Source organism: Moschus berezovskii, chromosome 6 (assembly GCF_049115385.1).
Source record: "Moschus berezovskii isolate FMDL1 chromosome 6, NW_MosBer_1.0, whole genome shotgun sequence".
NCBI lineage: Eukaryota > Metazoa > Chordata > Mammalia > Artiodactyla > Moschidae > Moschus > Moschus berezovskii.
Window position 1 is genome coordinate 112,019,054 of NC_142465.1, and position 25,482 is coordinate 112,044,535.

The 25,482-nt window shown below is 60.4% G+C and overlaps 2 protein-coding genes across 2 annotated transcripts in view; one reads left to right on the top strand and one right to left on the bottom strand.

The window, feature by feature from the left end:
• Positions 1-25,482, bottom strand: part of CACNA2D4 (calcium voltage-gated channel auxiliary subunit alpha2delta 4) — a 70,099-nt gene that overhangs the window by 4,512 nt on the left and 40,105 nt on the right. Inside the window, exons 27-32 of the mRNA XM_088837053.1 lie at positions 5,467-5,528; positions 2,084-2,128; positions 1,836-1,898; positions 914-984; positions 496-571; positions 22-74 (exon numbers count right to left, since the gene is read on the bottom strand). Of these exons, the coding sequence (XP_088693179.1) occupies positions 22-74; positions 496-571; positions 914-984; positions 1,836-1,898; positions 2,084-2,128; positions 5,467-5,528 (370 nt within the window). The remainder of the gene's footprint in view (positions 1-21; positions 75-495; positions 572-913; positions 985-1,835; positions 1,899-2,083; positions 2,129-5,466; positions 5,529-25,482) is intronic.
• LRTM2 (leucine rich repeat transmembrane protein 2) lies at positions 17,113-24,527 on the top strand. The gene is made up of 3 exons (XM_055395043.2): positions 17,113-17,240; positions 19,302-19,892; positions 22,558-24,527. Exons 1-3 carry the CDS (start codon positions 17,177-17,179, stop codon positions 23,010-23,012), a joined length of 1,110 nt encoding a protein of 369 aa, XP_055251018.2. The 5' UTR covers positions 17,113-17,176; the 3' UTR covers positions 23,013-24,527.

The window sequence follows — 25,482 nt, forward strand, 5'->3', positions numbered from 1 at the left end:
AGCCCCCAGCCCCTCACTCACAGCAGGAGCTCGTTCATCAGCCACCTGGTAGCCGTCAGGAGGGCAGAGATGGGCTGGGGGGAGAGGGGACACAATGTGAGCCCTGGGGCCCCCTCACTCCACCATCAGAGACCATGCCCTGGGCTCCCCCCACCCCATCCCAAGAGCGGGATCAGCAGAAAGCTGTTCTGGGAAATTCCTGCTGTAGAGCGGATGATGGGATAATGCCAGTCATCACCCTGGGTGGCATCTATGGGATCCCTGATGGGTTGTGGACTGTGTGGGGTGAGGGTGGGAACCAGGCAAGGTGGCTACAGCTGTCCCTCTGCTGGAGCAGTTGCCCTGACCCCCCCATCCCGCCGCCAGATAAGACCTGGGAGGGAGCGGACTGTGGGCAGCGGGGGGCAGTGGGAGAGGGCCAAGGTGGGCTCTGGTTCCTGGAGAGAAAGGGACAGGCCACCATCTGGTGGAGGGAAGCCCTGGGGGGACACTCACGCTGACCAGGGGCTGGGAGGCGCTGTGGTGGTGGGTCGGGGGTCTGCACATGGCCTGGTAGTCGTACATGGTCACTCTGAAGCCAGAAACAGGACAGGGTGAGTCCAGACCCCACCCGTATTCCACCCCCACCCTGCCCTGGGAGACTTTGCAGCAGGGTTTTCGTCAGCAAGTCAGAAAATGACATTTCTGGGCTCGGGCTGCTCAAAGACAAGGGACAGCAAACCTATTTCTCCCTCTCAGGTGGACCTCAGCCCTTCCCACCCCTGCAGGTCTTGGGCTTAAGGAGGTTGCTTCTGCAGCCCAGGGGGTCCCTGAGGGGTTCTGAGGTTGGGATCTGAGACGCATCTGATCTGTTTCACATCTGAACCTGCCTCCTCTGTACGTGTTCGGGGAGGGGGGCACCTGCCCCACTTACTGGCTGAACACCCCCATGCTGAGCAGCTGGGTCATGAGTGCACCGTCTACCTCCCCCAGGAATCGGCCCACCTGTGAGGGCAAGAAGAGGGTGAGAGGGAGGGACAGGGGGTTGCTCCGAGCTCCAGACTTCACCTACCTCTGGGCTTCCCCTCCTGGGGCTCAGTAAGTGTGTGTGGGGGGGTTGCACTTTCTCCTCGGCCCTTCTGGGTCCGAGGGGGTCCTGGGCGTGTGGCCAGGCGGTGTGATGGGGCACCTCCAGGCCAGGCTGGCTGGTGAGGATGGACTTCCCCACCTGGGAGGTCCAGACGAGGGGAGAGAGCGTGAAGAGGGGAGTCCACAGCCTGGCCGCCCGGGGCTGGGAGGGTGGGCGCTGAGGTCTGGGCCTGTGCCTTGAATTCACATGCAGAAAGGGGCCTCCAGGGCGCCGGGCTCTCAGAAGAGACCCCAGGGGGCTTCCTGCCCGTTGTGCCACTGGGGACACACTGAGAACCCTGCCACCCGGGGCCCCTCCCCCCCACCCGGCTCCAGCCCCTACAACTGTGAGAAGAGCATCTTTGTGGTTCGTGAGCCGCCCCGTCTGTGGGCTCTGCTCCGGTTGTCTGAATGGACCTAGGTGAGTGGAGGGGGAGGCAGATGGGAGTAGGTGGGGGCAGCAGGAGGGGCTCAGGACTCTGGGGTGGAAAACCCGGGGGCCTCGGGGAACCCCCCCAAAAGAGGGGGAGGCAAAATGGACAGAAGATCACCTCTGGGCATCTGAGGTGAAAAGCCTGGATCCTGGGGTCTCTCAGCTCCAGCTGTGGTTTCAGACTTGTCTACTTATTGTCTCTGGGCCAGGATTATTGCTTCCGGCCTTTTGGATGGTAGAGTTCAATGGGCGATGTGACCACCCCCACCTCCAGTTCCGCCTCTGAGCGCCTTACCTCCTGGGGCCTCTCTGAGATCAGGATGAACCCGTTGTTGTCAACGACGAAGCAGTCCAGGTCCTGGGGAGAAGCCCAGAAGGAGGTCAAGGCCAGGCCCTAACACTGACCCCTGGTCATGCTGCCTGCCCGCTGGACCATGTGGGGAGGCCTCCGCATGGAGCCCAGGCTGGGGAAGGAGGGGCTGGCCAATCAGGGGGACGCGGGTGGGGGCTGCCCCTCCCCCCCCCCACTGGGGAGGCACTCACACTGTCCTGGCAGCTCTCTGGGCACGGCCCCTCTGCGGCACCACACTGGAGGGAAGGGCAGAGCTGTGAGTTGTGTATCCGTGTGTGTGCCTGTTAGTGTGTGATGTGTGTGGTGTGTGGTGTGTGACGTGTATGTGATGCGTGTGATGTGTGTATGATTGTATGATGTGTGTGTGATGTGTGTGATGTGTGTGTCACGTGTGTGACATGTGTGATGTGTGTGTGATGTGTGTCACGTGTGTGACGTGTGTGACATGTGAGATGTGTGTGTGATGTGTGTGATGTGTGATGTGTGTGCTGTGTGTGTGACGTGTGTGATGTGTGTGGTGTGTTTGTACATGGTATGCATGTGTGTGATGTGTGTGGATGTGTGTATGATGTGTGTGTGATGTGTGTGTGATGTGTGTGTGATGTGTGTGTGATGTGTGATGTGTGTGATGTGTGAGTGTGACATGTGTGATGTGTGTGGTGTGTTTGTGCATGGTATGCATGTGTGTGATGGGTGTGTGATGTGTGTGGTGTGTGATGTGTGTGTGATCTGTGTGATGTGTGTGTGATGTGTGTGTGAAGTGTGATGTGTGTGGTGTGTGATGTGTGTGTGATCTGTGTGATGTGTGTGTGATGTGTGTGTGTGGTGTGTGTGATGTGTGTGTGCCGTGTGTGATGTGTATGATGTGTGTGTGATGTGTGTGTGACGTGTGTGTGATGGGTGTGGTGTGTGATGTGTGTGGTGTGTGTGGTGTGTGTGATGTGTGTGTGAAGTGTGATGTGTGTGTGGTGTGTGATGTGTGTGTGATGTGTGTGGTGTGATGTGTGTGTGATCTGTGTGATGTGTGTGTGTGATGTGTGTGTGCCGTGTGTGATGTGTATGATGTGTGTGTGATGTGTGTGTGACGTGTGTGTGATGGGTGTGGTGTGTGATGTGTGTGGTGTGTGTGGTGTGTGTGATGTGTGTGTGAAGTGTGATGTGTGTGTGGTGTGTGATGTGTGTGTGATGTGTGTGGTGTGATGTGTGTGTGATCTGTGTGATGTGTGTGTGTGATGTGTGTGTGCCGTGTGTGATGTGTATGATGTGTGTGTGATGTGTGTGTGACGTGTGTGGTGTGTGTGTGATGGGTGTGGTGTGTGATCTGTGTGTGATCTGTGTGTGATCTGTGTGATGTGTGTGTGTGGTGTGTGTGTGGTGTGTGTGATGTGTGTGTGCCATGTGTGATGTGTATGATGTGTGTGTGATGTGTGTGACGTGTGTGTGATGTGTGTGATGGGTGTGGTGTGTGATCTGTGTGATGTGTGTGTGTGGTGTGTGTGATGTGTGTGTGCTGTGTGTGATGTGTATGATGTGTGTGTGATGTGTGTGTGTGACGTGTGTGTGATGTGTGTGTGATGTGTGTGGTGTGTGTGATGTGTGTGTGAAGTGTGATGTGTGTGTGGTGTGTGATGTGTGATGTGTGTGTGATCTGTGTGATGTGTGTGTGTGTGTGTGTGTGCGTGTGGTGTGTGTGATGTGTGTGTGACGTGTGTGGTGGGTGTGTGATGGGTGTGGTGTGTGATGTGTGTGTGATGTGTATGATGTGTGTGGTGTGTGATGTGTGTGTGATGTGTGTGTGTGGTGTGTGTGATGTGTGTGTGACGTGTGTGGTGGGTGTGTGATGGGTGTGGTGTGCGATGTGTGTGTGATGTGTGTGGTGTGTGATGTGTGTGTGATCTGTGTGATGTGTGCGTGTGGTGTGTGTGTGGTATGTGTGATGTGTGTGTGACATATGTGATGTGTATGATGTGTGTGTGATGTGTGTGTGACGTGTGTGATGGGTGTGTGATGGGTGTGATGTATGATGTGTGTGTGATGTGTGTGATGTGTGTGTGATGTGTGTGGTGTGTGATGTGTGTGTGATGTGTGTGTGAAGTGTGTGTGGTGTGTGATGTGTGTGGTGTGTGTGATGTGTGTGGTGTGTGTGATGTGTGTGTGATGTGTGTGTGTGGTGTGTGTGATGTGTGTGTGACGTGTGTGGTGGGTGTGATGGGTGTGGTGTGCGATGTGTGTGTGATGTGTGTGGTGTGTGATGTGTGTGTGATCTGTGTGATGTGTGCGTGTGGTGTGTGTGTGGTATGTGTGATGTGTGTGTGACATATGTGATGTGTATGATGTGTGTGTGATGTGTGTGTGACGTGTGTGATGGGTGTGTGATGGGTGTGATGTATGATGTGTGTGTGATGTGTGTGATGTGTGTGTGATGTGTGTGGTGTGTGATGTGTGTGTGATGTGTGTGTGAAGTGTGTGTGGTGTGTGATGTGTGTGGTGTGTGTGATGTGTGTGGTGTGTGTGATGTGTGTGTGAAGTGTGATGTGTGTGTGGTGTGTGATGTGTGTGTGATGTGTGTGGTGTGTGATGTGTATGTGATGTGTGTGTGATGTGTGTGTGCCGTGTGTGATGTGTATGATGTGTGTGTGATGTGTGTGTGATCTGTGTGATGTGTGTGTGGTGTGTGTGATGTGTGTGTGGTGTGTGTGATGTGTGTGTGACATGTGTGATGTGTATGATGTGTGTGTGATGTGTGTGTGACGTGTGTGATGGGTGTGTGATGGGTGTGGTGTATGATGTGTGTGTGATGTGTGTGATGTGTGTGTGGTGTGTGTGGTGTGTGTGATGTGTGTGTGAAGTGTGTGTGGTGTGTGATGTGTGTGTGATGTGTGTGGTGTGTGTGATGTGTGTGTGAAGTGTGATGTGTGTGTGGTGTGTGATGTGTGCGTGATGTGTGTGTGATCTGTGTGTGATCTGTGTGATGTGTGTGTGTGGTGTGTGTGATGTGTGTGTGACGTGTGTGATCTGTGTGTGATGTGTGTGGTGTGTGTGGTGTGTGTGATGTGTGTGTGAAGTGTGTGTGGTGTGTGATGTGTGTGTGATGTGTGTGTGATGTGTGTGGTGTGTGTGATGTGTGTGTGAAGTGTGATGTGTGTGGTGTGTGATGTGTGTGTGATCTGTGTGATGTGTGTGTGTGATGTGTGTGTGCCGTGTGTGATGTGTATGATGTGTATGATGTGTGTGTGATGTGTGTGTGACGTGTGTGATGGGTGTGGTGTGTGATGTGTTTGTGCATGGTATGTATGTGTGTGGTGCATGTGGGGAATGGAGCCCGCAGGATGCCTGTGGTGTGCATGCAGGGGTGTGTCACATGCCTGTGCGGTGAGTGTGGTGTGCACACACGGGGTGTGTGTGTGATGTGGCGTGTGTGTGCACCTGGGGCATGTTCCTGTCGTGTGTGCCCTGTGTGTGTGCGTGGGGGGTCCGGGGCTGGGATGCGGGCAGGACCTTGCTGGTGGCAGCAGCTCAGGTGCACAGGCCGGAGTCCTCACCCTGAGTGTCCCGCCCGCACCGTCACACCCACCTGCCGGGTGGCGGCCCAGAAGCTGCGCTGCAGGAACTCCATCCTCATCTGGACGCCCACGGCTGCCGCAGAGCAGGGCCGGGGGGCGGCGAAGAGACGGTGAGAGAGGGGTTAGATCCCAGTCCAAGGGAGGAGGTGCAACCGCAGAGGGGTGGGGGCACCTGGCAGCCTGGGCTGGGAGGGCACGTGGCTCTGTCTCTCCAGAGCCGACAACACCAGGAAACACCCAAGATGTGATGATGAGGTCGAGGAGCTGGGAGCTTGAGGTGGATGCCCGGGGAGGCGGTTCCACTTTCCCACTGAGACCCAGGCTGGAGTCCAGGGCCCTGTGAAAGGCCACACCCCTCCACCGGCCCGCTCAGGCCCCCGCATAAGAGGTTCCTCCTTACAAAGCAGGACCCGGTGAGCAGGCCTGCAGGAGGCTCCCAGCCCTGGAAAACCTGGCTCGATGCCGCTGCTCACAAGAGCCACCATGCCTCTCTGGTCCCCAGAAAGGCCGGGAGAACGCGAGGTGGTGCCCACAAGCTAGGAGAAATCTGGGCCGGGAGAATAGGAAGACAGGCAAGTTGTAAGAGAAAGCATAAGCAAACGAGGCCGCTTCCTACCATCAGCAATGAAGATAAGAGAAAATACCCTGGGTGTCAGACAGCTAAAGTCCCGAGCTTGAGTCCACGCAGCAGACAGCTCAGGGGGGATCCGTGCCCAAGTTACCCTGAACATGAAGAAGACCTACTGCCCGGGGTCTCTCAGGCCCCTGACCACTGTCTCCTCTGGGCCTGACGGGAGCCCCTATTGGGAGGGCACTGATAGGCCTGGGCAAGCCCCCCTCGAGGTCTGCGGCTCCCTCCCCTGTGAAATGGGGATGGGTCAGAGTCCCCAGCATTCTGCCATGTTCACAAGGCCACGTCACCCCAATGGGGAGATTTCCCACCACAATCGGGGGCTTCTTTGCTGCCGTCGGGTCTGGGGTGTGTGTAAGGAGTGGGTGGGAAGGAGACAGGATGCTCCCCTCCCCCATTTCTCCCTACGGCTGCGGGAGCCCCCTCAGCCCTACCCCTCGGTTTTCCTGTTAGAACCTCCCCTGATGCTCCTTTTATTTATTCATTTTTAATCTTTTGGCTCTGCCGCAGGGCATGCAGGATCTCAGTTCCCTGACTGAGGATTGAGCTGCACCCCCTGTACTGGCAGCGTGGTCTGAACCACTGGGCCACTGGGGAAGTCCCCTTGCCCTTCATTTTAGATAGACCTCTCTCACCTGTAGGGAGAAGCTGATCAAAAGAGGAGGCATCTTCTAACAATGGCCAGAGGGGAGCAGCATGAATGGTTCGTGATTCAAGAAACCCTGGCCTTGGCCTCTGGGTCCAAGCTCTCAGACCCTAGAGCCAGACTGAGCCTCGCCACTCCACGGCTCAGGGCTGGGTCTCCTGGAGGTATAGCATTTCCAAACTGGAAGAAATTTTGGGATTCTAACCCAGGGCATCTCGAGAGGGCGGGGCCAAGGTTTCTCTAATGAGACAGGGTTTTGAGGCTCATGGGTGGAGACGGAGGAGCAAGGCCCCAGGCCTGTTCTCTGGAACCAGGGTCCATCTCACAGTGGGTTCACGAGCCCCCTGGGCCCTAGGCCCTGGTCCTAGGACTTGGATATCTCACTGCTTGCTGTCAGTCCACCCCGGTCACCAGTGGGCATTTCAGACTTCACCTGGTCAAAGCCCGACTGTGGCTTTGAGACCCCTCCCCACATGAGGCCACATCACCCACCTGATGGTCACCATCTTCCCACATCCCGCCAGGGTTCTGCTGCCCTTGTTCCCAAACTTCATGAATCTCCCCACTTTCTCCACCCCCACCACGACCCCCATCCCACCTGGATTAACCTGGACCCCTGAGCAGATCCTTCCCCACGGAGCCTCGAGAGTGACCTTCCTGAAGGTTAAGTTGTGTCTCTCCCTTGCTCAGAACCTTTCAAGGCCTTCCCACTGCCCTCAGAACAAAATAGAAATGTCTCTGTGGTTTGGCATCCAAGGCCCTGCTGATCTCTCTGATTTCAGCCCGAATCTCTAACTCCCTTGAACAAGCCTGTTCCCAACCCAGGGCCTTTGCACCAGCTGCCCACTCCCCTCCACCAGCACCCCCACCCCCGGAATGCTCTTCCCTAGAATTAATGAAGTGCTCCTTCTCACGACTGGATCTCAGTGCAAACAGCATCTCCTGAGACAGTGTCCTGACCTCCCGGATAATGAGGTCCTCCCCTCGACTGGCCGTTCACACTCTATCTCATCACGATTTTCTAGGAGGCATGACATTTACTTTCCTCGTCCATAATCTGTCTTGCCCCACCTAGAATGGGGGCTAACAGTGAGTAGGGGCCTGGAATTCCCTAGCCCCAAGAATAACACTTAGCACATAGCGAGGCTCTCGATAAATACTTTTCGAGCTAAATAAAATAAATGCTTGTGAATTCTGCAGAGTCGGCCCCCTGACTGGTGAGCCAGTTCTTCAAGGACTCCCCTTACCTTGGGGTGGCGGGCCTCACAGAACTCCTCCCTCCACTAGGAGCCCCTCCTTCCTAGGAATGGGGGTGCTGGATGCTGGCGATCGAGCTGTGCCTGGTGCCCTAGAGGACCCAGGGAAACCCACTAAGAGACAGGGAATTCAGGTGAAACACGAAGAATAATTTTCTAGGGAAGAACTGTTAGATGCTGAGAGCAGGGGTTGGTTTGGAGTGAGGGAGGCAGGGTATGGGGCTTGTGGGGAGGCAAGGGGGCAGGAAGGGGGCATCTTCAAGGATTTTAAGGACAACTCGCTTGCCGTGCTCCACCATGCCTTACCTGGGGCTCAGATTGTTTCAAATCTTTTTGTTCAATGCCTGCCTCACAACCTGAATCGTGCTTTTCCACCGCATCAAAGAGCCCAGCCTCCTCCTGAGAGACTCCAGAGCGGCTCTCAAACCTCACCCCTTGCTCCAGTGGGTCCCAGGCTGGCCACCCCTGCCTGGCAACCCCCTGGAAGCCTGCTCTGTGTAGGTGAGACCACCCCTCGGTCCTGGGTTTGCAGACGAAGTGGTGAAGAGAGAGTCAGTCCCTGACCGAGGCCGAGGGTGGGTGAGGCCTCCATCATCCCAGACTGCTGTCCCTACCCCCCTAGGCCTGTGCTTGGCGGGTCCTTGCAGGAGAGCCTGACCTCGGTCCCTAGGGGGATCTGCCACAACCTGTCAGAGGGAAAGCGATCAGACCCCTTTCCTCCTGCCCCCACCCTGCCTGTCCCCCCGATCCACACCACCTCCTGCCCTCCTCTGCCTGCTTCCTGCAAAGTAGTTTTTCTTTAAGACTGGCTCGCGCGCACGGCTGGCAGACAAAGAGCCTCAATAAGGCCACAGGCGGCAGACAGCTTATCAAGATGCTTCTCTTTGCTCTGCGTCCTGGCTGTCACCTCCGCATTGCTTTGTCATCACAGACGGCAAAACAAAACAGCCGTGCGGCGCACGCACAAACCCGCCCCGCCGTAGCCTCCGTGCCCCGGGAGTCGGAAACTCCATCATCCCCCTCGCTCTCCTGTCAACCGTGCCCTTGAAACCCAGCAGCCGGCTGTGCTGACCTGGGGGGGGGGCGGGCGGCTGCGGGTCGGCGGGGCCCATCCTTATGTAGCAGCTGGGGAGCCGGTGCTCAGGGACCCAGGGACCTCGTCATCCACCTGCCCACTCTGGGGCAGTGAGTAACCCCACAGTCCGGTTAACAGAGAGCTAATGGCAGGTTGTCAGTGAGCAGTGGAGTCCAGCCTCTGGACCCCGACACCTGGCTGGGCTCTTCCGTCCCTGTCCACTCCTCACTCAGCCAGGGGAGGCAGACCCCTCTTCTGGAAGGGCCCTCTGTTGTAGACCCGGGGTGACCCGCCCACCCACAGACAGCTGTCCTCCGTGATATGGGTCAGAGAAGAAGGTCCAGCCAGACACGTGCGCCAGGACGGGAGTTCTGGTTGAGTTTTCAAGGACGGGAAGGTGCCCTACGGGTGAGGAGAGGGTTGCAGATGCTGGGAAGGACATGCTGTCCTGGGAGCAGCCAGCCGGGGGACAAGGGGGTGTGTGGGGCGGGTGGGAGCCAGTCTCATGATGTAGGGTGGGAGGCTGGGACCCTGGGAGGGAAGGCTGCTTTTCCTCTGGGCACTCCTGCTGTTGCCCAGCAGGGCAGACAGAGAAAGAGGGTGCAGGAGTGTCAAGGGGTCTCTCAGCTTGCACCCAGTGCTGACCACGGACCCCCAGAAGCGGGCGAAATGGAAGAGGGACGCTGGATACCCCTGACAAACACGCCACGTGTCCAGCCATCAGGCAGGTTTAGAAAGATGCCAGGAAGGTCACCAGGGTCCAGCTCTGGCCGGCGGCTCCTCCCCGACCGGTCCCTGACTTCCTTTCATTCGGGTCAAGGAATATCGGTTTCTCCAACGCCTCCATCCTGACTGGCTGGTAGAGAGGCCTCTGAGCTCTTGATGTCAATCTCCCCCCATCCAGCCAGAGGTCCAGGCTGGGGAGGGGGCTGGTTTGCCCCCTTCCCTGCCCCTGCACTCCTCCGGGCTCACCCCAGGGCTCTCCAGAAAACCTGCCTCCAGGCCCCAGCCCAGCCTGCTTGCGTCTCCCTCCCCAGATAGCCCTGGTCTGGGGTCACGAGGCTCAGTGACCTCTGTGTGTCCGCATGCCACACATGCGGCCTGGGGGCCTGGGGCCCCTCCCTGGAGGACCTCAGGAAGATGGGCCCTCGTGCACCCCTCCAGAAGGTGTCCCTTTGACCAAGGCCAGGTTTGGCTTTCCCCTCCTGCAGGCACGGTGGGAGATATGGCCCCCACCTCCGAACAGATTCAGAGCAGCTTCCCGATGCTTGCTGGGGGCCTCTGTGCTCTGGGTCCTGCCGCTTGGCCCCCAAAGGGAAGGGGAGAGGGGACAGAGCTAGAGGATGCTGTGTGGGGGCAGCCAGGGTGCGAAAGCCTGCGGAGGCGGGAGGGAAGGCGGTGGTGGGGGGCGCTGGTAAACAGTGCTCCTGCCCCTGGAGTTCCGGCCGCCGCTTCTCCCCCTGAAATGGGAGGTTTCAAGGGTGAGCGCCTCCGGTGTGTGTGCGCCCGCCCGCCCGTGCGCCCGCCTCCCGTGTGCGCGCCTGTCGCTGTCATCGCGGATGTTCCCCCGCTGTCACTCCGCTGCTCTCTGCTCGCACACGCGCGCCCCTCCCCGCCTGCCCCTCTCCGCGGCTCCCTCTGTCCCTCCCTCTCCTCCTCCGTGTGTCATTGACCCGGCAGCCCTGGCCCCAGGAGGAGGCGACCGGCCGCGGGCGTCCCTCCCGCCGGTGCGCTGCTGCCGGGTCCTGCTGGGGACCCAGGTCCTGCTGGGGATTGGGCTGTGCCACTGTCTGATTCCTCCAGGAATTCCAGGAGGGGCTGGCTGGACGGCTCAGACCACTGATTCAAGGGGCTTGTTCCTACCGAAGGTGAGTGCTGAGTGCTCGGCGGGGGTGCAGGGTGGGGGGGTCGTTGCGGGAGCTAGGCTTGGGGCCCGAGCCCATCCTTGCTGGGTTCTGTGCCTGCAGGGACAGCTGCTATGCCTCCTACCTGGGAGCAATGGCTGGGGCTGGGGCAGGACTCAGGACCGGACATCTGGGCAGCTGAAGGGCACAGGGAACTCTGACCTCCCGGTGTTGGGGACAGGAGCCAGCATTCTGCCAGAGGAGGCGGGAGGAGGCAGCCACGGGGCCAGACGACAGGCCCGGTGGCATAGAAACCATCCCTGCAGCACGCGGGGCGCCAGCCGGGGGCCCTGGGCCACCTGCATGCCCAAATCAGCACAGACAGCCCTGGGGTCTGGGTGCCATGGGAAGGGGGCACAGCGGACGTCTGTGGGGTAAGGGGCAGCCTGGGGCACTGGACCTTGGGGGCTGACTGACCTCTCTACAGGACGCCCTCAGTGTGGAGCGCTGGCTCCCAGGAGGCTGCCCTGGACGGGGGTGCAGGGGAACCCTCACCAGCTGGACCCGAGTCTCCGGGCTCAGGCAGAGCCTCCCTGGGGGGTGTGGCTGGGAGTGGACGAGGGACGGGAGCCTCCAAGCCCTTCCTCCTGCCCTTCCTCGAGGCGCTGCATCAGCTCACAGCCCACCCAGGCCTAGTGGGGGCCCCGGGAACCAAGCTGAGCCTGGAGTCCCCCAGATGTACACCCTCTCTACCTACAAAGGGGTCAGGAAGCCTTGGGGTGGTGGTGGATTCAGCTTAGGGGTGGCCAGGACAGGACAGTGCAGGACAGAGGCCCCCTGACCAGGCGTCTGGGCCTCCTTATCCTCTCCCTGAGCTGCTGTCTCCTGCCTGGGGTGGGCGGGGGGCAGGCTGGCACCTGGCTGTCAGGTCGTGGCTGGGCATCACCTGGTCTGACTCAGACTGACACCCGGCAGCTTAGATAACTACATGGGCTGGGGTGCTGGGGGGCAGGCTCCGCACGTGGAGACGGGCAGAGGAGTCCAGCCGGGAGGGAAACCCGCAGAGATTCCCCCATCCCCACTGCACAGGCTTGGCTCTGCCAAGAGAGGGAGACCAGGGAAGCCAGCCGGGGGTGGCAGAAGGAGGAGGGGGCGGCTTCTTAAGATACGATCTGGCTCCTTCGCGTTTGCCTGGAAGCTGTGTCTGGGGCCAAGGGAGCAAACCCTGCCCGCATTTCAGACCCTAAGCTGAGGGACCGGGAGGGGGTTTGTAAAGGTTGGGGTGCCAGGGGAGGTCTCTCCCCACCACTACACAGATCAGATCTCCTTATCACCTGCCTGCCTGAGGCCACCACTGAGCCTGGTCCAGAGCCTGCCCAAGAGCAACTCCTGTGAGAAGTGACAGGGCTGGGGGTGCTTTATGTCCGTCTTCCCAGAGGGTCTGCTTGAGATCGGGAGTGTCTGACAAGGAAGCCAGGCTGCAGGAAGTTGGGGATGAAAACGGGACTCGCATTTAAAAATGAACCAGGAGGCTGTCTCCTCCAAGAACAAATTTAGAGATTTAAAAAAACCTGCTTCCGCACTGCTTGAGCCGCATGTGTTCTGGGTGCCGGGCAGGGAAGAGGTGGGAAGGGCCCGGAAGGCCAGACCGGCAGATGTGGGTGGAGGGCACAGCCCTGGTACCACCCCCAGGGCTCAGTGTGGGTGCCCTGGTCCTGCCTAATGGGGGGCCTTTGGGCTTGGGTGGGCGGAAAGGAGGGCGCTGCCTTTGGGGCTCTGGGCAGCGCCCTCAGCCTGGCCTCTCGCCTCTGTGACCTTCACCTCTCTGCAGAACGCACTGTGCAGAAGTCTCGTTCTGGGGTGGAGATCCAGGGGAGAGGGCATGCGGCCGGTCGGCACGATGCCCCAGGGGCAGGCGTGCCAGTCAAGGCACAGTGGACACTGCTGGCTGTGGGGTGTGGACCCAGGCTCAGGGGGATGGACGTGGCCCGGCAGCAGTGAGGAGGGGCGTGGACACCAGGCCTGTGGGGTTTCCTGGAGTTTCTAACTGGAGCCTGAGCCAACCCTGCCTGGAGGAGGAGGGGGGGTGGGTGCACAAGCACAGAGAGGCCACAGGCCCCCCAAGCTGGGTGTCTGCGGAGTCAGGGACACGGCAGGCCTCTCCTTCATGTGGCCAGGCGAGGCGCCCGCCCCCGAGCTTCCAGGGGACACGGCCCCCCACACGCTGGGAGGCAGCACGTGGGCCCTTCTGCTCCAGCTGCCGCCTCCTGCCCGTCAGCACCTCCCGCCCCGGCTTCCCTGGAGCTCCCAGCCCACTTGCTCACCTCAGTACACAGCCCCTGCTGCAGGGGTTCTAGAAAGCATCCTCCTCACACCCCCAGGAAGACCCCTGCCCCCCAGGACCCTCCCCATGGCATCTGTGGGCGTCCCTGGGAAGAAGGGCGTCGGGGAGGGGGCGACCAGTTTAATAAGAACAACTGCGTCAGGTACACTGAGCCAGCGAACAGGGAGATGCAGGGTCAGCTGGGAAGCTGGGCAGCTGAGAGGGTGCAGCCCGTCCCTGCCCCCTGCCTCCCGCTCTGGCAACCTCCATGTGCAGGCAGGGCAAAGCAGGACCGGCCTAAAGGCCTGCAGATACAGCCAGGTTAGCAGCCTTGTTGCTGGACTGCTCGGACACAAGCCTGCCACCTTCTACTGCCTGACCTGAGACAAGACACTGAGTCTCCAGAGCCTCTGTTTCCCCATTTGCAAGTGGGGCTGATAGCACGTCTCAGCCCAGGGAATAGCTGGGGGACTGGGGACCACGCACAGCTGCTTGTGGCTATGGTAACGTGTCTCCCTGGTCCCAAGCCTTCCTGTAGGAGGTGATGCTTCCCGCACCCCTACCACTCCCCCACTATCCCCTGCTTCCCCGGGCCCCTGACATGGTGCCCCAGGAGAGGAGTGATCTGGCCCAGGGCCTTTCAAACTTGACCAGATACATGAGTTGCCTGGGATCTTGTAAGAGGCAGGTTCCAACCCCGTCGGCCTGACCTGGGTCTGGAAAGTCCCTGGGGAGGCTGGTGCTGTTGACCCCTGGACGGCCCTTGAGTAGCAGGGGGCTGGGTGGGGGCACAAAGCCCCTGTTTCTGCTCTGGGGGGGCACTCGGGGTGCTCGACTCTCAGTTCTTGGCCAATCTCCACCCAGACTCTCTCAGCAGGGCCCGGTCTGCCCTCCGCTCTGTGCCCCTGTCCCTGGACTGGACAAAAATGCCCACAGGGCTGAGGGGCTTGGAGCCTGGAGACCCCTCACCCTCACTTGGTTCTGTTCTCCATCTGGGTGGAGTCTCCCCTCCCAGACGGTGTGAATTTATTCCTCAGCGGCCAGCACCTGCCTTAGCAGCTGTGTCCCCGGCTTCCTGATGTAGGTCACACTTTCCTAACGAGGCTGAAAGCTTCCGGGTATGGGGGGGAAGGGGGTCCCCAGGTTGGAGGTGGGCCAGAGGGCAGAGTGCTGGGCCCAGGGGTCCCTGAGGGGTGCTTCTGGGGTCCCCAGGCAGGCAGGACCACTCCCCAAGGAACACAACCTGCACCCCATGGACCTGGGGAGGGGCTTGTTCTTGTCAGGCTTCTCTGGAGATCTCAGGGCCACCAGCATCCCCTGCCCCTAGATGGTGGCTTTAATGGACCTGGCTGGCTTTAATGCACCTCATGCTGGGGAGCGGGGTGCCAGGACCTGCGCTCAAGTCACCTTCACGTACAGGTGCTCACTCTGGGGATGGGGGGAGGCGGGGATGAGCCCAGGTGGGCATGGGGCCTGGGCTTGGGGAAGAAGGCTCTCTGCCACCTGCCTCCCCACGGCAGCCGGAAAGACCTGTGGGTGGGTCTGAGTGTGTGGGCCCCCTAGGGGCCTCTCTTGACCTTGCTTCTAGGCCGGCGGTCCCTCCCCCGCCACCCAGTCACCTGTCTGCTGGGGGGCACTCAGGAACTGCCGGAGGGGTGGCATCTGAGGGTGCGTGAGTGCACGCGTGTGCGTGTGTCAGCACGTGCCCTGGCTGCACGCTCTCCGGGGTTGTCTCACCACGTGCCATGTTGGGCGCGTGTCTGCACCCTGCTCAGCCCACACCTACATGTCTCCCTGCGGGGCCCACTGCAGGGAACCGTCACCAGGGAGCGGGCCTCTGTCCCTGGCCGGCCGTGTGATCAGGCTAGCTGGTCTTCATCTCTGAGCCTGGGTGGCCGCTGACCTGCCCGGTACTGGGTGGGTGCTTTGAGCTGCTGACATGAGGGTCCTTGCTGGCAGGAGCAGTGAGGGGCTGTTCTGAGGGTCGGGGCCAAGAGGGTGGACAGTGACCTCGGCGATGGAGGTCTGGAGGCTGTGTGTGAGCCTGGCCCACGGTGACTGCCATGTGACAGCTGCTGGCCTGGCACGGGCTCAGGAACAGGGGTGTGAGGTTGGGGGCAGGAAAGAGCGGTCAGCGGCCAGGCTTGTAAGCTGCCGACCCCTCCCTGGGGAGGATCGGGGCCTTGCCTTCCCCTGTGTCTACCTGGGGCCACCTAGACTGTCTTTCAAGACAGCGTGTCCTGAGTTCAGCAGACACGAACTCGCCTCCCATGATTAGACTGGTCTCATGGGGGACAGTGTGTTTTGCTTATCTCCTTGGTGATAAGGAGACTGAGACCCAGAGAGCTGATGGGGTTTAACTTACAGAGCGGCTGACAGAGACTTGAACCCAGAGCCCACCCTGACCTGGGCGTTTCAGCCAGGAGCCCATGGGGTCTGGCGCTGGGAGGTGGGGTGGCATCTGGAGATAACCCCTGAGCTGCTCCTCCACTACCAAGCCCAGGCCCATCCTCAAGGCTGCTCCCTCACCCCACATCTGCCCAGCGTGCCTTCTCTGTAGCCCCTGCGAGGCTGTGAGCCCTCCAGAGCAGGGGATGGCGGCTGAAGTTCAGAGCCAGAGCCAGGCCCCCCCTACAGCGGTCCCCTCCCTACCGCCCCCCATCCTGAGCAGCCCCCACGCTGAGCAAGCGCCCCTGTCTGGCCACTGCTGAGGCCCCGGCAGGCACTGCGCTCTGACTGGGCTCGCGGGGCCAGGAGGCAGCTTGGCAGCTGTAGGGAGAGGGGGAGGAGGCGGGAGAGGCCCCTGGTGCCCGAGGGAAACCCTGATGGTGATGAGATTCCAGGGCTCAGCAGGCCCCCAGCAGCTCCTCCCACCTCCTCAGCGTCTGCTCGGCTCTGCCATTGGCTCCCCGGCTCCCAGAATTAAACCGGCTGTGGGAGGGGGAGCGGGAGACTGCAACCTGGAGCCACCGGGGGACCTGTGTGGTTGCCCTCTGCGAGCAGCATCGCGGTCCCCCTCCCGGCTGGCCTTCCCCACCTGACGCCAGGCCCAGCTGTGATGGGGCCCTTGGCCACATCGGGAGGGAAGCAGGGAGGGCCTGTGCCATTGGGTTGGGGCGGGAGCGGGTCCCCTGGGAGGCGGAGCCCTCCTCTCCTTGTCCCTGGCCCTGCAAGCTCACCCTCTGCCCGGCCTGTCTCCCCACTGCAGCACGAGCCCCTGAGCTGATGAGTTTTTCCCCAGACCTGCCGGAGGCGGAGGACGGAGGACGGAGCACAGCCGCTCCCCCACTAGGAGACTGTGGAGGGAAAGCAGGGGGCTGCCTTGTGGCAAAAGCAGGGCCTGGGCCTCTCCTGTGACCCACCCACCGACTCCGACTGACCCACCGACTGCCCCTGTGCTGGGCCTGGTCTCTGCTTCCCTGGGGGCCATGGTAAGAGTGCAGTGGGGTGGGGAGCCAGGTAGCCCTGGTTTTAGGCACCTGGGATGTGGGAGTGGCCTGTACACAGAGGCCACATGACTCCAAACACGTTCAGGAGATCATCCAGGGAGACAAGGAGAAGGAGCAGGCAGAGGATGGGGGCTAGGGCGGGGCGGGGGGTGGATGGACGACTCCTGAACCTCCTAGCCTGGAGCTCAGAGTTGTCTGGGCTCCATCTGAGGGCTCCCGGGATGCCCGCCTGCCCCTGCACACACCCTGACTCATCCAGGGAGGCTGAGGTTCCTGGCTTCTCGGCCCCCTCCCTCCCCTTCTCCCCCAGTCAGGGAATCAGAGCTGAGAACAGGAGAGGAGTGTAAAGAGACACCAGCCCCCTCCACAAACCCTGGGCTGGAACACCCGATGCCTGCTTTGCTCAGCTCTTTCTCCCTCTCTCTCAGGACTGACCGGGCGGACGGACGGGGGCTCCTCTCCCCGGAGGTGCAGGGGCTGGCAGCAGTGTAGCCACCATGCTGGCCCTGGGCGGCCGCCCTGAGCCGAGGACCTGGCTTGCTCTGTGGAGGCGGATCTCTTGTGAGTGGGTGGTGGGGGGAGGTTGGGCATCAGGGCTAGCAGGGGTGCAGGGACCATCTGCCCGAGTGTCTGTCACCAGCCCTGCCTGTGGTTCCAGGGGAAGAGCCACCTCTGAGATCCGTGGTGGGTGGATCAGTAGTGGGGTCCCACATGCAAGTCTGTCCCCTTAGACAGGTCTGCTCCTGAGCCCAGGGGCCCCAGCTCCCTCTTATAATGGCAAACCTCTTGTCCTGCTTGGCTGCAGGCTGAGTGGGCCTGGAACCCACTCTTAGGGCCCCAAGATGGAGGGAACCAGTGGGCTCTGGGGACATGGCGCTGGAAGGGCTTTAGGGGTGTGGTCCAGGCCCTCCCCTGTATATGGGGACACAAAGACCGCCCACTTCCCACAAGGGACACTAGTGAGCTGTTGGGCGAAGGAAGCCCTGGGAACTCTCGCACAGCTGACGGGTCAAGGCTACGGGGTTAGAGGTAAGAACCATCCTGGGGGAACGTCCGTCCACCTGACCCGTTGGCGCCCAGTCAACCCTGAGATGCCATTGCTCCGTGACACAGGCGAGCTGAATTATTCACTGTTCAAAGCGGCTGAGCCCTGAGACACCCAGCTCCCCTTTCAGCCTCCTCTTAGAACCACTCAACACCTCGCAACACGCGGCTCCGTTTTCTCGTCACCAGGGCATTCGTGCCGGCCCGAATTTCTGGGGGCGGGGGGATGGTGACCTCTAGTCCTGCTGGTCCTTCTGAGTGGGGAGGCCGGAGAGGCTGAGTGCTTCTTTGGGGAAAGTGGGGCCTGAAGGAAGGGAGGCTGACTTCCAAGTGGCAGGGCGGGGGGAGTTGTGCAGGCTGCCTTGACTGCAGTCAGCTCAAAAGGGCAACAGGTCAGCGGTCTAGCAGGCGACCTCGGGTGGCCGGAACGGCCTCCAGTTGGCGTCCACGGCCCTACCTGTGCTCATGTCCCCCCTGAGAACAGAGAGGCTCAGGTGTCAGCCTGGGCAGGCCTCTTAGGTGTCACTGACCCTCCAGGAAAGGGGGTGCAGTCCTGTCCTGTTCCCTCAGGCCCTGCCCTTCGGGACACCAGACACCAGACCCCTGCTGGACAAAGATTCAGAGCCACCCCCTCCTGGACCTGGTCAGGGAGGTACTGCCCCTCCCAGTGGAGCCAAGTGGCCAGAGTGGGTCTGAACTTGTCCATCACTCCTTGGCTGGGGCCTTCCTCTGGGCTTGGCCAGCCTCCCTCCCCCTCCACAGGGGGACAGCCAAAGGGGCTTTGCGTTCACTCTTAGAAGGGTGGACCCCGGAGCGAGCTGCCCTGGGGCGTTGTTCTCTGAGTGCCCCTTCCCCTGCAGCCCTGCCACAAGGGCTCTGGGCAAACTGTGAGACCACGAGAAGAACGCTGCCACTGATTCCTCCTGCAGAAACTGGGGACGGAGCCCCTGGCTAAGGGCAAGGCTGGTTGTGGAGCAAGAACAGAGGTGGGGCCTGTCCAGGCCCAAGATTTGTGTGGCTCGCACCCCAGCGTCCTCTGCGTGGAGGGGGAACTGGCGTCTCACCCCATCATTTCCACAGCGGTCTCGGGATGGGAACTGGGTGCCGGGGCTCCCTCCTCACCCTGAGGTGCTGGCCCGTCTTGGATGTGGGATTCCTGCAGGCCGGGGTAGGGGGGGCTTGGTGTGCTCCTTGGTGCATACAGCACGGCCCCCACCCACACTCTGTGCAGCTCTAGATGCGTGTTGGGGGTGGGCATCGAGAGAAGGGAAGAGAATCTTTCCCACGGCAGTGCCCCTGGAGAGGGACGTGGAGGGTCCCCTCAGCCCCACGTCCTCTGATGTGTCAACGTCTATCGTGTCGGGGGCCCAGGCGCCCGAGGGGACCCGCCACACGGGATCTGTTCACGTGAGGGTGCTGCAGGTACTGAGTTCTGTCTCACGTGGTCAGGACATGCTAGGGCACGCTTGTGGGTGGGCCACGGGGATCCTGGCAAGGCCCTGTGCTGGCACCTGCATGGAGGGGGCAGCAGGAGGAGGCGGTGACCGTCTGTCCCTCTGTCCCCCATCCGTCCTCCAGGGCTCGCCTGCTGGATCGCCCTGTGCGCGGCAGAGGCCGCCCCCGCCTGCCCCTTCCCCTGCACGTGCGACGGCCGCGGCCTGCAGGTGGACTGCAGCGGCCTGGGCCTGACTGCGCCACCCCCGGACCTGCCGGCAGCCACACGCAGCCTCCTGCTCCTCAACAACAGGCTGAGCTCCCTGCCCGGTGGGGCCTTCGCCAACCTGTCGGGCCTGCAGCGGCTGGACCTCTCCAACAACTTCCTGGACCGGCTGCCGCGCACGGTCTTCGGGGACCTGACCAACCTGACGGAGCTGCAGCTCCGAAACAACAGCCTCCGGGCCCTGGACGCCGCGCTGCTGCGGCCCCTGCCACGCCTGCGCCACCTGGACCTGTCCCTCAACGGGCTGGCCCGGCTCCCGCCCGGCCTCTTCGACGGGCTGCCCGCCCTGCGCTCCCTGTCGCTGCGCGCCAACCGCCTGCAGAGCCTGGACCGCCGGACCTTCGAGCCCCTGGCCGGCCTGCAGCTGCTGCAGGTGGCGGACAACCCCTGGGAGTGCGATTGCCACCTGCGGGACTTCAAGCGCTGGCTCGAGTGGTTCTCCTACCGAGGTGAGTGCAGGGGAGGCTGGACGGGCCAGCAGCAGGCAGAGGGGCTGGTGCTGCCCCTTCCTCCCGTGTCCCCTCCGCTCCGGCCGCCCTTCTCTGTCCTCTCTCTCTCCAGACTGACTCCCTGCCACTTGCTCTCCCTTCTGTAGGTTTTCAGGATGGGCTTGAACACACAGTGTAACTGTCCCCTGGGCATCCCTGGGCCTGGGAAGAGGGAATGGATTAAAACCACCCTCGCTCCTCTGAATAACGCAGCCACCTCTTACACACCCACAGTTTCAGGAGGTAGAGTAGAATTCAGATCCACAGACGCAATCCCATTTTCATTTTGACGCTGATCTCAACTCCTCCTCCCAAGAAGTTCTGTTATCAAAGCTTTGGTTAAGAAGCCCAAAGCCTCTGGTTTCCAGTTCCTTCCCTTCCTCCTTTCGTTAACCCTGGGCAAGTCCTAGAAAAAGCTTCAAAATGATAAATGAAATAGACAGGAGAGCAAAGATGTAAGCCTCCTGGTTAAAAGTGCCAGATCTGGGTTGGCTTCGTGGCTCTGCCACTTACTAGCTGTGTGATCTTGAGAAAGTAGGCTAGCCTCTGTGGCTGTGCCCCCATCAGTAAAATGGGGCAAATAACAGTATCTGCCTCAGAGAATCCCTGTGCAGATTAAATCGGAAACACATGAAAAGTAACTGGAAAAGTGCTCAGTGTAAAGTGGGTCTGCAGTAAAGCTTATTCATTTATATGTCCACTTGCTTGCCGGTAGAAGTCGTAATATTTAACCAGGCTTAACTAGACAAAATTTGGTGCCCAGCACGAAGTAGGGCTCCTAGAATATTTGCTGAATGAATGAATTAATGTGAAAAGGACTCTAACGCTTTCATCAGGCTGACTCCTTTTGTTTCAAAGTGTTTCCACAATCTCATTATTTGCCTAATATTCTCTTATGTTAGTTAATTAAAGACATTTTACAAATGATGAAGTGCCATGAGAGGAGAAATAATAATGAACACATGTATAGTTTCCAGTTTCCAAGTATCTTTCCATACCCATGACCTGCTTGACCCCTTAGAGCAGCTGAGATGGTCATTCTTATGACAGCCATGAAAATCAAGCCTCGTGAGTGATTATGTGACTTAGGTACTTTGCACAAGATGATGTGGCCAGGAGGGAGTCAGCCTCAGGTTTTTGGAGCAGGAAGGTGAGATCGCCCCATTCCATGGCCACTTCCTGCCAGCACAAAGGCCCTGGACGCAGTTCACGGGGTGTAAGCCTTGCACAGGTGGTTGACGGCATGGGGGACTGGACAGCCAGACCGATGTGTGATCTGCAGGGGAAGTCCTTGCCCCTCCAAACGGTCACTGGTCACCGGGGAGTAAAGAGCACGGAGGGGAATGTACACTGTAGGAGCTTGTCACTGTTGGAGCTATTTTCCACCCTGTATGCCTCCAAAAGACTCTGATGCTGGGAAAGGTTGGGGGCGGGAGGAGCAGGGGACGACGGAGAATGAGATGGCTGGATGGCATCACCGACTCTGTGGACATGAGTTTGAGTGTACTCCGGGAGTTGGTGATGGACAGGGAGGCCTGGCGTGCTGTGATTCATGGGGTCGCGGAGAGTCGGACACGACTGAGCGACTGATCTGATCTGATCTGATCTGATGCCTCCAAAAGACACCAACCAAACCAAAACAAAGAACCTAGGCTTTTCCTGCACCTGGGAAAGACTGATGTCTATTGTGTGGGGAGTCTGTGGCGGCTGGGCTGGGCTGGGCGCCGGCAGGGATGGGGGACAGGAGCCCAGGTCCTTCCACGGGGTCAGGCAGTGCCTGTATCTCGGTCCCCGGACACTGAAAGAGGCCAAAAGTGGGTGTCTGGCAGCTCCCCTCCTCTCGCTCCATCTGTGTTCTGCACCAACCTCCCCAGGTCAAGTCTGGCTTGGCTGTCATTCGGGCGAGCCTGGGCAGCCTTTGTGGCCCACACGCCCTCGTGGGCTCTGGCCCCTCCTCTGCCCTCGGGGGTCTTCGGAATCCCTTAACAAGATGCCTCTGGGCTCAGGGTGCTGCGGCCAGGGCGCTGACGGGGCCACTGTTGCTCTAAGAAGGACACCATTCTTGTGATTTCTCCTCTCCCTCCTCCAAAGAGGTACCTTAGGGACCAAGGGCCCTCGTGGAGGAGCGTGGCTCAGACTTCTGCCCTTGGTGTTAGTGGGAGGAGCCCGGGGGCATGAGACGCTGGGGAGAACGGTGCCAGAGGTTACAGACGGGTCAGCAGGGATCAGGACAGTGCCTGGGTTACAGACGGGTCAGCAGGGATCAGGCAAGGAGGGGTATGGACTACACTTGGGTCGTGGCCCCTCCTTCCTGAGCACAGGGCCGGGGTGGCTGGTTTGACTCTGGGGAGCAGGCAAGGTGGGGATGTCTGTGTGCATCTCTATTGAACAGGGACACTGTCTGTGTTACAAGGCTTCTTCGTGGATTAAAAGCCGTCATGTGGACCCGCCTCCCTGGCTCTGGGCTTCATACACGCTAGTCCCCCACTTTCCTCTCCTGTCACTGTGGCTGCAGGACTCACTGCCTTGCTGGTGGAAACTGGTCCTCCTGGGCCCTCCATGTGGGACCTGGGGCTGGAGGACGGACTGCTGGTTCTCATCCCACCTTTTCTCTCTCCCAATGCAGGGGGGCGCCTGGACCAGCTGGCCTGCACCCTGCCCAAGGAACTGAGGGGGAAGGACATGCGCATGGTCCCCATGGAGATGTTCAACTACTGCTCCCAGCTGGAGGATCAGAATAGCTCAGCCGGGCAGGAGGTCCCCGGGCCGCCCTGCACCAAGGCCAGCCCGGAGCCTGCCAAGCCCAAGCCGGGCCCCGAGCCCGAGCCCGAGCCCAGCACTGCCTGCCCCCAGAAGCAGAGGCCGCGGCCCGTGAGCGTGCGGCGGGCCATCGGCACGGTGATCATCGCGGGCGTGGTCTGCGGCGTGGTCTGCATCATGATGGTGGTGGCTGCCGCCTACGGCTGCATCTACGCCTCCCTCATGGCCAAGTACCACCGCGAGCTCAAGAAGCGCCAGCCCCTCATGGGTGACCCGGAGGGCGAGCACGAGGACCAGAAGCAGATCTCTTCCGTGGCCTGAGAGCCCGGCAAAGAGAGTGGAGGAGTACGCTGGCTCTCCCTCTGCCATCGCCTTTCCACTTTCCTCCCAGCCTCCGTGGACTCTGAGGCTCTGGAAGCCACCAGTGTGTGCTAACACTCCTCCCGGGGCCCCCAGAGCTCTGGACTGTGGGCAGAAAGACAGAGAAGCTCCTGGGGCCGGTGCCCCCATGCCCCTTCAGCCTCTCCTGCAGTCAGAGCTCACAGTCTGCTCCCCACCTCTGGCTCGACTCATCTCGCCTGCATCTGGGGTGCGGGGCTGGTTTCTGGGACTCTCTTCTGAGCTGGGCCAATGTTGGGCCCACCTTCCAGTGGCTGGTACCAACATGCAGTCAGACCAGCCCTGCCATTGGGACCAGCGCTTGGAAACCCAGCACCACACCCTGGCTGACACCCCCAGGCCCTGCGTTACTGACCTCCCCGCCCCTCTCACTGGTCATTCTCCCAGTTGCTTGGTGTTGCCCTCACAGTCGCGTGGGGACAGAGGTCAGAGGACCTCAGAGAGCAGAGCCAGGCCTCCCCGTTGGTCTCGGCACCCAGACCACGCAACCTCCCGCTTGCTGATGCAATGTCCTGCAGCTGATGGGGAGAAGCCCAAACCCACGGCCACGAGGATTCCTTTCAGATCCTCTCCAGGGGCCAAGGTGGAGCTGCTGGATGAGGCTGCTTGTTGCCATGGTAACCTGCTCACACCTCTCCTGTTGGGCTTTCTGGGGACGCCGCTGGCCCAGAAGCCTTGAGCGTGTAGACGGCGGGCCCCCTGGGTGTCCAGGTACAGATCACCGACCGGGCTTGTCCTCAGCGCTGCCGAAGTACATCCCTGCCAGGCCCTGTGGGGACCCCCACCCCAACTCCCGCAGCGTGCAGCCCCAGAACTGTTGCTCTGCACCTTCATCCCTCCGCCCCTACCTTCAGCATCCCTGGGCCTGTGACCTCGGGGCAGGGAACTGGCTCATACTCTGTGACTGCCCTGCCAGCACATCCCAAGCAGACGCTGGGAGCAGTGAAAGGCCACCTGCATTCTGCTCAGAGGTGTCAGTGAGTGGGAAGGGTCCCTTTCTCAGCGTTCTGTCTGCTCCATCTGGCTTCCCACAATCCTCGTGACCCCTAGACTGGGGCCCAAACCAGAGCACAGCCCTGGGAGCCCGTCTCTCTCTACCTGTAGCCCCTAAACCACCAAAGGGACCGAGGCTGGGGGCGGGGGCGGGAGGGGGCAACACAGGCTCTCCTTGCCCAGGTCTGCACCCTTGGTCAGTGTGATCTGAGGTGAGTCTGGGGCTCTCTCTGCAGGACACCAGCCTCCCCCAGCTTATGGAGGGTCGGGTGCCATCAGGCTGGTTTCTGGCTCTGAGACAGGCAGTCTCCGGGGAATGGGTGCCCGGATCACTGGTCTGAGGCAGGACAAGGAGGGGGTGCCGAGTGCAGGCTGCCCACCTGGCTGGCCACAGTCTTCCTTCTTTTGAGGTGCTGGCTGACACTGGATCTGGGGATTCGGGGAGTGGGGGAGGGCTGGGCGTTGTCAGTGGTGGAGTCTTAGCCTGAGACAGATTTTTAAAGGCAAAATTATATTTCTGGTTTGTTGTTTCAGATGACCAATAAAGACTGTATTTTCCTACATGCCTCCTGGTTTCCTTGGGTGGGAGGCGAGCCTGGAACTGGGAGCTGGGACAATGTCCCCAGGCAGGGGCATGGGGTGTCCCCAGTCCCTTAAGGTGAATGGAAACTCCCACCTGAGGCCTGGCTTTGGGGCAACCCTGGAAGGGCAGTGGGGTAGCACAGAGGCCCAGGTCTGCATCAGCCCTGCCATGAGCCTGGCTACCTTGCAGCTGCAGGCTGACACCATGGGGTAGGAGGTGCACCTATGCCCCGGGGACCCTGCTGCATGATGGGAGTGCTCCCCGAGGGCACTTTAGGGGCCAGGTTTCACCAGTCTCGGGGAGATCTCTGGGTTTGCAGGACATGCCCCGTTCAACGTCCTGTGCTTTTAAGACTGACTCCAGGGACAGGCCGACAGGACTTGGGGCTCACACAGACGACCTCTCCTAAGGATTCAGCAGACAGGATTGGAATTATGGACTGGAGGCCTGGGACGGCGGCCAGGAGAGGAGGTGGGCGGGAGGACAAGAAGGCCTCCGGGTGGGTCGTCCGCCTGATGCCCGAGTGACCCACCTTGCCTGACTGGCCTCTGGCTGACTGGGCCTGGGCTACACAGGTCACAGTCTTCAGACCAAGATGGAATTCTCTCCTAACTGAGAGCCCTCCATTGGGTGACCACCCTCCCCCTCCCAGCCCAGTGAGACAGGAGCAAACCCTAGGGAGAAGAGAACTAGTAGGCCCCTGTTCCAGGAATTTAGCTGGACCCCTTCTGGGGAGGGGGGGTAACTGGGGGGAGGTCCCAGCTGGACCCCTTCTGGGTAGGGGGGGTAACTGGGGGGAGGTCCCAGCTGGATCCC

What these genes read in the sequence shown, in the direction of transcription:
- LRTM2 (XM_055395043.2), top strand. Translation starts at nt 17,177, where the DNA reads ATGCTGGCCCTGGGCGGCCGCCCTGAGCCGAGGACCTGGCTTGCTCTG. An exon ending in TCTGTGGAGGCGGATCTCTT is followed by an intron (nt 17,241 to 19,301) that starts GTGAGTGGGTGG and finishes TCCGTCCTCCAG; the next exon opens with GGCTCGCCTGCTGGATCGCC. An exon ending in CGAGTGGTTCTCCTACCGAG is followed by an intron (nt 19,893 to 22,557) that starts GTGAGTGCAGGG and finishes CTCCCAATGCAG; the next exon opens with GGGGGCGCCTGGACCAGCTG.